Source organism: Artemia franciscana, chromosome 12 (genome assembly GCF_032884065.1).
Source record: "Artemia franciscana chromosome 12, ASM3288406v1, whole genome shotgun sequence".
NCBI lineage: Eukaryota > Metazoa > Arthropoda > Branchiopoda > Anostraca > Artemiidae > Artemia > Artemia franciscana.
The window spans coordinates 7370526-7384056 of record NC_088874.1 but is presented as its reverse complement, the minus strand read 5'-3'; the positions used below and the strand labels follow the sequence as shown (position 1 = coordinate 7384056).

Genomic DNA, 13531 nt, shown 5'->3' with positions numbered 1-13531 from the left:
CATATAAACGTTCCAGTTTCTCTTGCATTATTCGTATTAGTAGTGGGGGGCAAATGCTTTTAAATATAGTCATAGCCGCTACTCTTTTCTTCCTTTAGGGATTAAGATGACGAAAAAGTTTAACGGCGACCCCCCTCACAGTAAGATGCAGTTGCCCATGTAGTAGGAATGTTTTTCTAAAAGTTGCTGGCGTCAATCAAGGAGGCACACTCGTGCCTCTATAAAGAGGCGACACACGACAATGTTAAGCGATCTTCGGTTCCAGTGGTCGCAGACGGATGGGGAGGGATGCATTTCGTAGCCCGAGCTCCAACTAAGAAACCTGCAAAATTTCATCCCCCTCCAACTTTTTCTTCATGGGGAAAATCTGGCCGAAAGTTTCGACCTGTCAACCCAAGCCCCCCTTTAACGTTGTCCGATCGGGCTGAAATTCACAAGTTAAGGTCCCCTAGGGCCCAGGAGCTTATCCGCGAAATTTCAGCTTGATCCGATAACTCCTTCCCTGTTTTCCAGAAACCACGCATAGCCACTTAAAATTCATTTACTTTTTTTTCCTAGACGCCTACAGGTCACATCCGACATCGGATCTGGGTGTACGAAGACTCATTCGATGCGGAATTCTCCGAGTAAGTGCCCATGAAAGTTTCGTAGGAAAATCTTAACCCCCCGAAAGTTTCGACCCTCCAACCCCCCCCCCCCCCCTTTTAACGTTGTCCGATCGGGCTGAAATTCACAAGTTAAGGTCCCCTACGGCCCAGGAGCTTATCCGCGAAATTTCAGCTCGATCCGATAACTCCTTCCCTGTTTTCCAGAAACCACCCATTAGCTATTTAATTAACGGATTTCTCTCCATAAGAGCCCATGTTAATTTGAAATTTTTAAAAGCTATTGAGAAGTTATATTTACACACATGCAAGTTATTAGCTCAGTTGGTAGAGCGTGAGACTTTTAATCCTCGGGTCAAGGGTTCAAGTCCCTTACGGGCGGTTTTTTTTCACAACATCAAAAAAATTTTGATAACACCTGGACAGCTTATCATTTGAGAGATAACAGAATATTAGCTTCTTATGAGCAAAAGAAACATTTCGGTCATTCTATCTATTTTTTTGCTATTTTATACAATGATTTAAAAGCGGGGGGGGGGCGGCAGCCACCCAAGTTCCTCTCCTAATTCCTGTACGAGGAGTACAGGAATTATTAAATTACATCCACCATGGATTGTAGAAAAACGTACAGAAATAATATGAAAAAAACTTCGTTTTCTTAAAGAGTTAAAGAGGCTGTGTCCCAAAGTCGAACCTTAAAACGTACAGGAATTAGAAGAGGCAGTTGGGGGGCTGCCGCCCCCCAAACCCCCAGCTTTTAAAGACTCTTTTGTACAGGTTTTTTGTTTTTTTGCTAACCCCCAGCTCTTGGCTTCGGAAAGGCCCTCTTTTAATTAACAAAAAATTGAAATGAATGAATAATGGAATAACTTCGAAAAATGTTAAACACAAGAGGACAGGAGAACCATTGCGCCGAAACTAGTAATTAGTAACAATGAAGTCCCCCCCCCAAAAAAAAAAACCTGTACAAAAGAGTCTTTAAAAGCTGGGGGTTTGGGGGGCGGCAGCCCCCCAACTGCCTCTTCTAATTCCTGTACGTTTTAAGGTTCGACTTTGGGACACAGCCTCTTTAACTCTTTAAGAAAACGAAGTTTTTTTCATATTTTACGTAATAGGGAGGGTTTACTTAAATCTTGGCTAAATATGTTCTGTGACGTCACTCGATTACTCCTCCTTCTAGAGGACTTGCATTTTATTAATTGCAAGTCAGTTTCTTTTTAGCAGTGAGTCAGTCAACATTGAAACAAAATGTACATTCAACAACTGGTCATCATGGTCATCATCAATGAGAATTGCACAACTATTGATGACTAACATAAACTGTTGATTGTTCAATTAGTGTAAATTGCAAAGAGGATATGCATTGCAAATTAAAGACTGTATTTCCTGTCTTGAAGATGTTTGTGACTCATACACTAGAGGTTTCCCATATTCTAATTTGTCACTATGATAAATGTGATCAGTGGGAAAATACTTACCCTGACATTATTGCAAAAAACCCTAAATTTGATTTCTGTCTATTCTTAAGAGATTGACATCGTCATGGTTTTACATTGTTTTGAGATGAAGGACCTGGTCTACGCAGCTGGAATAATAAGAGTCAGGTTTGACGACATCGCTGTGAAGTCCGGCTACTTTGTTTATAAACCTACAGATTTTTATTTGGTTGTCACAGAAAGTGATTCTTCATATGATATTTTCGTATGTGACATTGCTTCAAACAAACGAATTGAAACACGTGAATTTTATAATATGAATCAAAATTGTATTTTTGACTTTACGTAGAGATACAATAAGTGTGAAGGTACATTGTATTGTACAAAATGTGACCCTGACTTTGCATACCAAGATGAATACAAGTTGAATTCTAACGAGCTACCACCACTTATCAATACCGATGGTTACCAATACCTGGAAGGATAAACATAAAGGTCACATGTTTTTGTACATGCAAGTTTTATTAATAAACAAATTCATAAACATTTTTAAAGCATTTCACTATTATAGCGCTTGAATTTATATTCTAAAGATAGGAAAGAGTATTTTCAACTAGAAAATCGTTCAATCAAGGAGTTTCACCATAAATGCTGACAAATCCACCGTAACGATATCCACGGCATCAAAAAATAAGATATAATAGTGCATGAACACCACAGCTTTTGGTTTATAAATCTTGCACTTATACCCGATTTTGAATAATAGATTTTCCACTTTGCTCAAGAAATTTTTTAATGTGATGCTTGTAGAGTGCATTCTGCACTCCAAGAGGATCAAAAAATTCAGTTTTCTTCGCTGTTTGAAAGATGCCTAGCCAACGCCCCGTCTTTACAGCTGATGGACCACTATTGACAACGATAAGGGTATTGTTAGCATTTTGAATAGGAAATCCGAGGAAATCCAAGGGTATGCAATAGGATTGGTATTCGGAGATACAGGGATCCAAATCGAATACATTGCTAATTTGATTTGTGTTCATGGTGCCAGGTCTAATAGAACACTCCCTTCAGGGGTAATTTCTCAATAGGTCTCAAACTGATTAAGTGAGATTAATGCTAAACCCTCCTCCATTGGTTCAACAAAGGTACACTTTCAAAGCACTGCATCCGTTCGGACAATACTCAAATCTGGAGTACCGGACAAATTCAATACAATGATACCGTGAGTTTTGCAAACATTTCTTCGGTTATGCCATTTTTAAACAGTTGTTACTCTCCACCTATGGATTGCATTGTAAATTAATATAGGATCCTATAGGATGTATCAAAGGATAAATTGTAGATTGGAATTCCATTTACTTTACATGCAAGACATGAAAGTCCAAGCATTTCTAATTTACGTGGTGATTTCTCCATGATTCTATGGCACTAGCGCTTTTTACAAAAGCCAGAGCAAGTTTTGAAGCAATTTCGCCATTGATAAATAATGGATCGGTGTTAGTACGTGTACCCGTAGAAATATGTCTTCGAATCGTGATTCAATTTTACAAATGACCATCGAATGATTCAAGTCTTCTAGATTTGCAATCAATTCTGATACCAAATGGATTAAATTGTAACTTTTGCCTTGAATTATGACTTCACTCTTTTTGTGACCAATTTGTACATGTTCATTTTCAGCGAGATAAGTCAAGAGTCTTTTACTTTGCTCACGTTACGATTGAGCCATTAGGTTTACAACATTAGATAAAGCTTTAGATAAATCTTCTTTTTCCTGCGTTGGTTGTGCTGGTGGTGATATTGAACCTTCAGAACTTGGATGTTGAGGCTGATCAATGACATTTACTTTGAGTGGTCTTTCATGGTAGGGCTCATGCCTGTCGACACATCAAAGGATATTTTGCAAAATTAATTTTTCATCAGCGGCAATTGTCTCATTGTTAATAAATTTATCAAGATTATCCTCTAAGTGCTCTTTTGATGAAAAAGCGAGTTTTATTCGTATGGATTTGTAGGGTTTAGCCATCTACAGAATAGTATTTACAAGTCCTGCGGTTATTTGCAGTAAAATTGAAAAGGAACTACCACCTGCTTGAACAAACCGTTTTCTTTAAAAAACTTCTCCTTTGTTTTTGCAAGCTAGGGCACGTATAAGTGAACAATGTTTCTTCGTCCGTTGCTTAACTATTTCTGGCAGTTGAAAGTTGCCCTCAGTTAAACTTAAACAAAGCTCAGATAGGAGATTATTGAATTTATTGTCAATGCAATGTTTGATTATAGCCTTCCTAAACCGCAGTTGCGAATTACCAAGGATGTGAAATAAATGTAAACATTTTATCACGATTTTGAATTATTTTCGTTAAAAGTGTTGTTATACCATACATTGAAGGTCCGCAAAGAAATGATCTGAACGGAGTTGAAATTGATACATATTACTCTTCTCGCTGTCAAAATACAACTGACCTAACCTTGCCTCAATATATTGAACAAATACTAAAAAAATAAGATGCATATTTCCTATAATATCTAAATAAATACTCAACATATTTACATAAAATAATGAGCGACATTAAACAACACTTAAAATGTCCTTAGTAATGGGTCCCACCAGGAGGGCTGGACGCGACCGGATCTCCACGGAGAACGTGGTGGCCCGAAGGGGGCCAGAAACCGCGGTGCCCGCTGCGTGAGAGGGTTTGTTGACAGCATGTGAAATCTTAGTTTAATATTAAGAACTTTTTGAAACAAAGATTCCTCCTTGCGAAAAAAAATAAATAAATCAATAAAAACATGTAAAAACACTATAAGAACACACTGCTGAGACTGGAGACTTTCGGGATAAAGACTGTTGGGATAGAAACTGTTAGGACAGAAAAGACGGGTTCTCTCCCGCCAACTATAGAGCTTTCTCCAGACTAGGTTGCCGTGTACACTCTATACATACGTCTCGATCTAAAGTAAGGTAATGACCGTGTGGTATTATTCTGACACCATCCGCGCGCATATAGATTTTGTCCGATATGTCAGACATGGCATTTTTCCACTCAAACTGTATAGTTTTTAAATTTTAAAGAACGAATGGCCATGACACTCGATCTTGAAACTCAACTGTTTTCTATACAGTTCCTATAAACGCTCATGTCGAAATTTTCCTTCGCATAATGTGTAGGCACCCATTTGCAGACTTTTTTGATAACCTCATTTTGCGTTTGCACACAGTACACCTTCGGACCTGCAAGTACATTTTGGGATATCCAGTCGCTCTATGTCTTGGATTTTAAAAATAACAAGTTATTTGGGGACTGGTGCTTCACTAACTCCGGAGAAAATGGACTCCTCCCAGTTGGTGTAGTTTATTCGAGAGCCAATTTGCTCACCATTTTCTAAATCGTCGAATAAACTTGAAAACCCGTAATAAACTTGAATTTATCCCTCCCTTGACAGTTGGAGCTTACACACATTGTAATAAAATTCCAACATGAGTTTCATTGAAATTTCTAATATGGCACTGCTAGTGGCGATGTTTTTATTTAAAATTACGCTTCTTTTTTCCTATGTACAAGGACCATATTGGGGTCTATAATCCTAAATAATGTGAAATTTGGATCTGCAGTGATTCGGGCACATTCTTTTGGGTCGGTTACAACGTTCCAACAACTCATGTGGTGCACACTCTCGAACATCTTACCAAAGGCTGAATTTCAAATAAGCTTAAAGATATCTTTTTCAACCTTCGTTTTTGCCCGAGATGGTTTACAGACGAAGGTGTCAATAAACGTCTTTATATACGGCTTTTGATTGAACCAGAGGGTTTTATGAATCTTTGTGACCGTGAAACCGTTGGCCAACATCCACCGCAGAAGAATGGGGTGTACAATGATATCCTGTTTCGGGTGGATGGGAGGAGGAACATCAAGGTATTTTCCTATCCCTCATAGGATTTTAAATGATCGAAGAAAAGCAGTATTACATAACAACCGAAGAAAACGTAATTTGGTGGGGCCCTGAAGGTTTTCCCTATACCCTTAGGTTTTTTAAACAACCAAAGAAAGCATCTGCTTAACTAAACAAATCCTATTACATAACAACGAAAGAAATCCTGAAGTAAACAAATCCTGGCCATTTCGAGCTTTAAAGTAATTAACGCATGCATCATTTAGAAAACATCTCCTGTTACGTAATCATCACATGCATCTTGCTCTGATGGGGATCACCGCTAAACTTCTTCATTATCTTAATCATTAACGGAAGAAAAGAGTAGCGGCTATGGATGTCTTTAAAATCATTGAGCCCCCACTAGTCATATTTTGTCATTGTTTTAAATTTAAGATTCAATTTTCCAGCTTTATTTTGAATTCTTAGCGCTTTGCTAAGAACAAAATTATATTGTAATATTAGAAGTTAGAATTTTGGAGGAGGCCTCTATCCAACTCCACATATAAAGAAACACCAAATGGGTGAGACAGCCTTTTGAAAGGCTATAGACAAAAAGGTCTAATGCTCTACTGCCAGTAGGCACGAAGTAACTATATATATATATATATATATATATATATATATATATATATATATATATATATATATATATATATATATATATATATATATATATATATATATATATATTTATTTATTTATATATATATATATATATATATATATATATATATATATATATATATATATATATATTTATATATATATATATATATATATATATATATATATATATATATATATATATATATATATATATATATATATATATATATATATATATATATATATATATATATATATATATATATATACCCAGGGCTACTTTTTCTAGATTTCTTTGTTAAAATGATCAACCCAAGAGAGCGCTCTTTGAGCCTCAAAAGGAATAAATGGCAGCTTGCATCTCGTCTCTTTCCAAATCACATAATTTGCAAAAATTATATTTAAAGCTACTTACGTCGTTATTTACGAAAAAAATGTGTAGAACAGCTCAAAGATTGATCATTAATCACTGTTTAAACTCAAGAGTGTGTGATAAGTTGTAATTAGTTGAAGAGATTGCAAGACCGGGGAAAAGCTAAATTTTCTCCAATGTGTCATTGGAGACATGACTTCCCAATCGTAATTCGGGTTAAAAAATTTATCTGTTTGATTTTTTGGAACTTAATGTTACACTTTAATTCATTTTTCAGTCCTTTTGAGCCAGTTCCTGATAATTTAACTCCAAATGAAATAGTGAAGCAAGCTCAAACTGCTGCTGCAGAAGCTGCTCGGAAGCTTAGAGAACAAAATCCACAAGGAAAGGTATGACTTTTTACTGTTCCGAAAAATTAGTACAGTCAACTCTTAGATGCTTATATAGGCCTAGTTGAAAGATCTTTAAAACCAAATCTTAAACCCTGTCAAGTATAAAGCTTGACCTTTTATCGATAGATTTGACTATTATTTAGCCCGGCCCGAAACCGGTGGAACGCAATATGTTGTTTATAGTCATGCCCAATGGGTAGGTGCAAGACCTAAGCATTGATATATGAAACAGAGGTGGTGTTACGGAGGTGGCACTTTGCCTCGGGTGCAGAAATTTTTGGGGCGCAAATTCTCAATTAAATAATATAATACGTGTATATAATCACTAGCTGTTGGGGTGGCGCTTCGCGCCACCCTTAGTTGGTGGGGGCGCTTCGCGCACCCCCCAAGCCCCCCGCGCGCGTAAGTCGTTACGCGCCATTGTAGTTGTGTCCCTGTGTCCCACCTGTGAATATAGATAGATAGATATATATATATATATATATATATATATATATATATATATATATATATATATATATATATATATATATATATATATATATATATATTTAACTACGTAAAACTTGCGAATATACATCATTCTTCGATATCCCATTGTCTGTGTCCATGGGAAAAACAATCCGTATTCACATCTATACCTCATTATTCTAATGATTGCCCTTGAGCTTTGTTGATGGTGATTGCTAATCAAACATTCCCTGTGTCCCGATCGTCATTTATATTCCCAGTATCCCGGTCGTCATTTGTGTCCCAGTGTCCCAGTCTGTAATTTCTCTTTGAGCGTCCCGGTCGTCATTTATATTCCCTGTGTCCCGGTTTCCCGGTCTGTAATATATCTTTGAGTGTCCTGGTCGTCATTTATATGTCCCGGTCGTTATTTGTGTCCCAGTGTCCCAGTCTGTAATTTCTCTTTGAGTGTCCCGGTTGTCATTTATATTTCTGTGTCCGGTTTTTAGTTTTCTTTTTCTCCTTTATTTTTCAGTTTTTTTCCTTTTTTTCTTTTTTTTTCTTTTTCAGTTTTTAGTTTTTTTAGTTTTTTTATTAGTTTTTAGTCTTTTTTTTTCTTTTTAGTTTTTTTTGTAGTTTTTACCTTTTTTTAGTTTTTTTAGTTTTTTTCTTTTTTAGCTTTTAGTTTTTTACCTTTTTTTAGTTTTTTTTTAGTTTTTTACCTTTTTTTTAGTTTTTTTTTAGTTTTTTAGCTTTTTTAGTTTTTTAGTATTTTCTTTTTAGTTTTTTTTGTAGTTTATACTTTTTTTAGTTTTTTTTTTCTTCTTTTGTATTAATGCTAAAGCCAAGGCTCGAACCTGGAACCTCTCGGACCTAGAACCTGGAACATAACGCTTTACCAACTCAGCTACTTTGGCTTGAATACATTCGTTTTTGAATTGGTATATGATGACTAACTTCATGACCACATACAGCTCAATCCTTATAATGACGTCAGTGGACAGACAGACAAACAACTTATTTTTATATATATAGATTTTGTAATTTTTTTTTTTTAATAAAGTAGAGGGAGTAGTTAATAAATGAAAACAATTAGTGAATTATTAGTTAATTAACAAAATATAAATAAATATAAAAAAGTGATTATAAGGATTAAATTATAATTAATAATTTATAATGAAATAAATTAAAATAGTTCAAAAATAAATTACATGTTAATTGTTAATGAATGAAAATTTTATTGAAATTTAGCCTGAAAATTGTATGGGAGACAGGGGGGGGGGGTCTAATCAAGATTTTGCCCCGGGTGCAAGAGAGACCAGAACCGCCTCTGGTTTGAAACTCTGACAGATTTAGGGGTTGGCATCTCTAGGATTGTAAAATATGATGAAGCGAGCCATAAACATGTATAATTTAATGAGGAATTCTAAAGACTTTGAAGTATATAAGGTATTAATTGAATGTTTTGGCTTTATATCTGAAATCTATCTTCAGCTGTATAAAAGATTAAAATAAATATACGTTAAACACAAAAAAAGTGCGAACACTAAAACCAAAAAAGAGTCCCTGGATCATGACCTAAAATAAGTCCAACTTTACTAGCTGAGCTTGCTTTAAGTAATGAAGCAGTGAAAATTTTATTTTTGGCTTTATTTTTCTCTCTTTTTATTGTAAGTTTAACTTTATGGTTGTTTTACTCTGATATATTGCTGAAGACGGCCTTTAGATATAAATAGTCAATTAATCCCTTCCACATATTGAATTAATTGCTGAAATATTCAGTTTATTTCTTCCACATTCTGCTGTCTTAAAATTCCTCATTAGATTATAATTTTTAATATTTTAAAATTTTTAATATTTTAAAATATTAGAATATTTTTTAATATTCGAATAAGTGAAACGCAGTGTAATCTTCGTTGTTATTTATGAAGAAGACTTTTTTGTTATATATAAAGTTTTTATTTATTTTGATATTTATTTGTTAAATAGTTATATACAACTTTTTTGTTATTTATGAAGAAGGTGATAAGAAGATACTTAGTGTTGCTCATAAGTGTGTGATTGTGAGTGAGCTTTATGGATGTATTAGTCCCCTGGGGAAATTCTTCAGGGTAAGCATGGAGCTCACTAATGATCGCCTCATCATTAAGGGAAGGAATAAGCTTATTCTTTAGGGTAATTACGAAGCTCACTTGGTTGACTCATAGTTATATTACCTTCTGATCCTTCAGGGTAAGGTAGGTATATTAGGCATTCTATATCAAAAGCTTCCCTTCCCAACTATGGGTTGTAAAGAAAAAAAGTAAACTTCAGCATATTAAATATCAAAGGGAGTATATTTCAGAAAAAAACGAAGCTTTTAAACATCTTTAGAACTAAATAAGAAAAGAGTAAACTGCCTGAGCCAGTCGATATAGCTTGGTGGGAATGAAGGAGTTGGCTGTGAAAATAACCTTTACATAAATGTCCCGTAGCATCTTCAAACCAATGCAACTGATTTAACTCTCCAGCAAGTCATTTTAACTAAATTAATTTCTAAAAGTTAACCAACTATTTTGCAGAACAAGAGGAAGGCCAAAGCCGTGAATCTTTAGACCGTTGCTCAAGCGGTAACCGTGTGCAACACCCAATACCAACAATATATTCATTTTCACATGGATCCCTTCTAGCCCATGTCTGCCGCTTCCATCATACACGCTAAATTTTTTTTTTCTATAGTGACCCCCTCATGTAAGGTCTGTGGATTATCATCGGAGGGTTCTGGTTGCAAATTTATTTCTTTTCGTATTTTTTTTCTGCCTGCTGCTAGTAAATAAAGGCATTTTAGGCATTCAATATCAATAGCTCTATTTCCCAATTACATCTGGGAGAGTTGAGTGCACATTTTAGCATACCAAATACTGAACATAGCACATTTTGAAATAATCAAAAACTTTAAAACATCTAAGGAACTAAGCAAGATGGATTTAGTCACACGGGTATTAAGGTCAAAGTTGTATCCATGATTTGTTTTTGGCCGTGGGATATTTTTCTTCAGGAGGGGAAGAAGGGAACAAAAAAATGGTTATAACTGGTTAAGAGGGAGAGAGTTGGCTACGAACCAAAGCATTATATGCCCCAAACTGGATTTTGGATAACAGCAGCAAATCAGTAGCTTTTGCTCTTTTTATCAGGGCTTAAGCCACATGGGGATGTCGTGGCTCGTCAGGGTATCACATGTACAGAATTTCCTCACTGACATCTTAAATTAAAATTTTCTGAGCAAAGAGAACCAAAAAGCCATTGCAGTATATAAGACATTACCATTTTTTTAAAAAATGAACCCTTCGTCAACTATCAGTTAACTATCTATCAGTCTAATATTAGTGAGCTCCATAGTTGCCCTGAAGAATCAGTTGAACCTTAAGTTATCAGTTATCCTGATAACTTTAGGTACCTGATAACTATCAATTACCGTGAGTCAATTATCAGCGAGCTCTATACTCATATGCAACAAATTTTTCATTAGCTATTCCAATATTTTCATCTAAGCTTAACCTTTTTTAGTTGTGAAGAACATGTGGGTGTTTTAACACTTATCCGGTTAACGAGTTGACTACTTGTTACTGTCAAGCTGCTCGACTGTGATATTGTCAAGCTGCTCGACTGTGATATTGTCAAGCTGCTCGACTGTGTCTTGCCTGCTCACAGTTCTTTATATATATAAAAAAAAAAAAAAAAAAAAAAAAAAAAAAAAAAAAAAAAAAAAAAAAAAAATGCCATCTATATTTCTGCGGAAAAAAACAATTAAAAAGAGGGTATGGCAAAGCTTGTGGACAAGCATGGCCAGGGCTAGTTTTGTAGTAATTCATTTCAATTTTTTTTAGCTCACATTTTTAAGACAAAAGAAAGATGGTACTACTACATTGGCCATTTTGAATCCTGGAGATGGTGTTGCACCAGGAACTTTGGAAAGACCAGTAAATCTTGGATCCTTATTGCCGAAGCTTCTTCCAGGACAGGGGACTAGTCGCTTAGAACCTTCCAAGGAAGACAAAAGAAATCTAATTAAAACAGGTTTTTTTTTCTTTACATTCCTACTTCTGTTTCGTTTCTTCTTGTAAAAAATGCTAAAGCGCCTCCCATTTAAAGGGCTAGTTGCTTCGGCAGGTGAGGTGTTACACACTCCTGAGCGGTTTCCGACCTCCATGGCCACCGTTCTGTTGTCTTTCATTTGGTAGTTTTAATTAATGAAATAACACTAAGGATATATTTAAAGCAGTTTCGTAGGATGGAGTAACGAATTAAGCTTGGAAACGGATGGGGTAGAAGGAGGAGCTGTCGCTGGTGTTTCAGCTTTAATTGGCTTGGTGGTACGGTGAATCGTCAGCAATATTAGTAGTATAACAGGTATTGAGCAAAGCTCCAAAATTTTAAAATTCAGTTAATTTTTCAGGATAAACCATGTCAGGGCCATATCCAGTGGGGGAGGGGGACTGGTTTTGACCCCCCAAATTTCGTCTAACTCGCAGGAAAGTAGCAAAATGTGCATAAACAAATTTAGATGTGTTTTTTAATTTTGTTTGGTACCTCCCCCCTCTGTGCGAAAAAAAGCCTCTTTAATAAAAATCCTGGACACGTCGTTGTCCTCGGTGTCAATATGTCTTGGCAATGAAGCTATAGAAGGCTTCGGAGGCGTTGGTTTTAAAGTATTGACATTTATAATGTCATTTGAAGGAATAGTTCAGCTCCAGTGGAATACTAGGCTTGTTTATCGTCACGGTTTTTTAGGGCAAGGAAGGAAGGCTTATATATTGGCATTATTGTTTAAATGTTGCCCTGTTTATAAAACACAACTGCTACTAGTGACAACCTATTGCAGCATTAAGTCACCCGGGGCCAATACAGTTGTGCACGCTTCTCTGTCACCTCACTATTCAGGATTCACTCAGTCTTCCCGGCCGTGAAGCTCCTTCTTCCAGGACTTCCAGGACTAGGAAGGTCTTGGTTGAACTTCGTTGAAGTAAGGATGCTAGGGCTGTTTTAAAAAGTTTTTTAATAACATTTTTAATTTTCACATTTTAATGTAAGTTTATACATATTTTTTTTTCTGGTGTTGTGGTGAAGACGGCCCTTGGACATAGGGCCGAAATATTCACTGAACTGAATTCCACTGTCTTGGAAAAAATTTCCCTATTGTTTACAAGTTGTGCTAGTTTGATATGGAAAGGCTGTGTGGTCTTCGTCGCTATTTATGACCTCTTGAGTACAAAAAGTCATGCCTCTTCCACCCTACTGAGGACATCTCATCATGATATCATCCTTCATCCATAAAACATATAAGACCGCATCGCTAGAAGTGCCGGAAGAGCTCGAAGTAATAGAAAAGGTGCATACTCTAAGTGCTTCAAAGACTGGAAAACAAGTTGGCATAAAAGTATTATCTCCAAGGGGCATTGCTTTGAAGAGGAGAAAACAAATGTTACAACTACTATTGCTACTAACCGCTCACCGCAGCATTTAGCCCAACACAGCTACACATTAGCCCAACACAGCTACACATTAGTCCAACACAGCTACACATTAGCCCAACACAGCTACACATGCTTCTCTTCCATCAACGAATAAATAAATGTTTTTCCGAAAAACAAAATTTACCTTTATGTTTGAACAAAGCCCAAACAACTTCTCTTGGATATTCTTCTCAAACTGTCATTCATGAATCATTATTTATTATTATTCGTTATGAACCAG

General features: G+C 35.8%; 1 protein-coding gene across 2 annotated transcripts in view; it reads left to right on the top strand.

The window, feature by feature from the left end:
• Window positions 1–13531, top strand: part of LOC136033626 (bromodomain-containing protein 7-like) — an 80849-nt gene that overhangs the window by 46072 nt on the left and 21246 nt on the right. For both annotated transcript variants that reach the window (XM_065714425.1, XM_065714426.1), the window contains exons 5-6: window positions 7234–7345; window positions 11665–11854. In XM_065714425.1, coding sequence (XP_065570497.1) covers window positions 7234–7345; window positions 11665–11854 — 302 coding nt within the window. The remainder of the gene's footprint in view (window positions 1–7233; window positions 7346–11664; window positions 11855–13531) is intronic.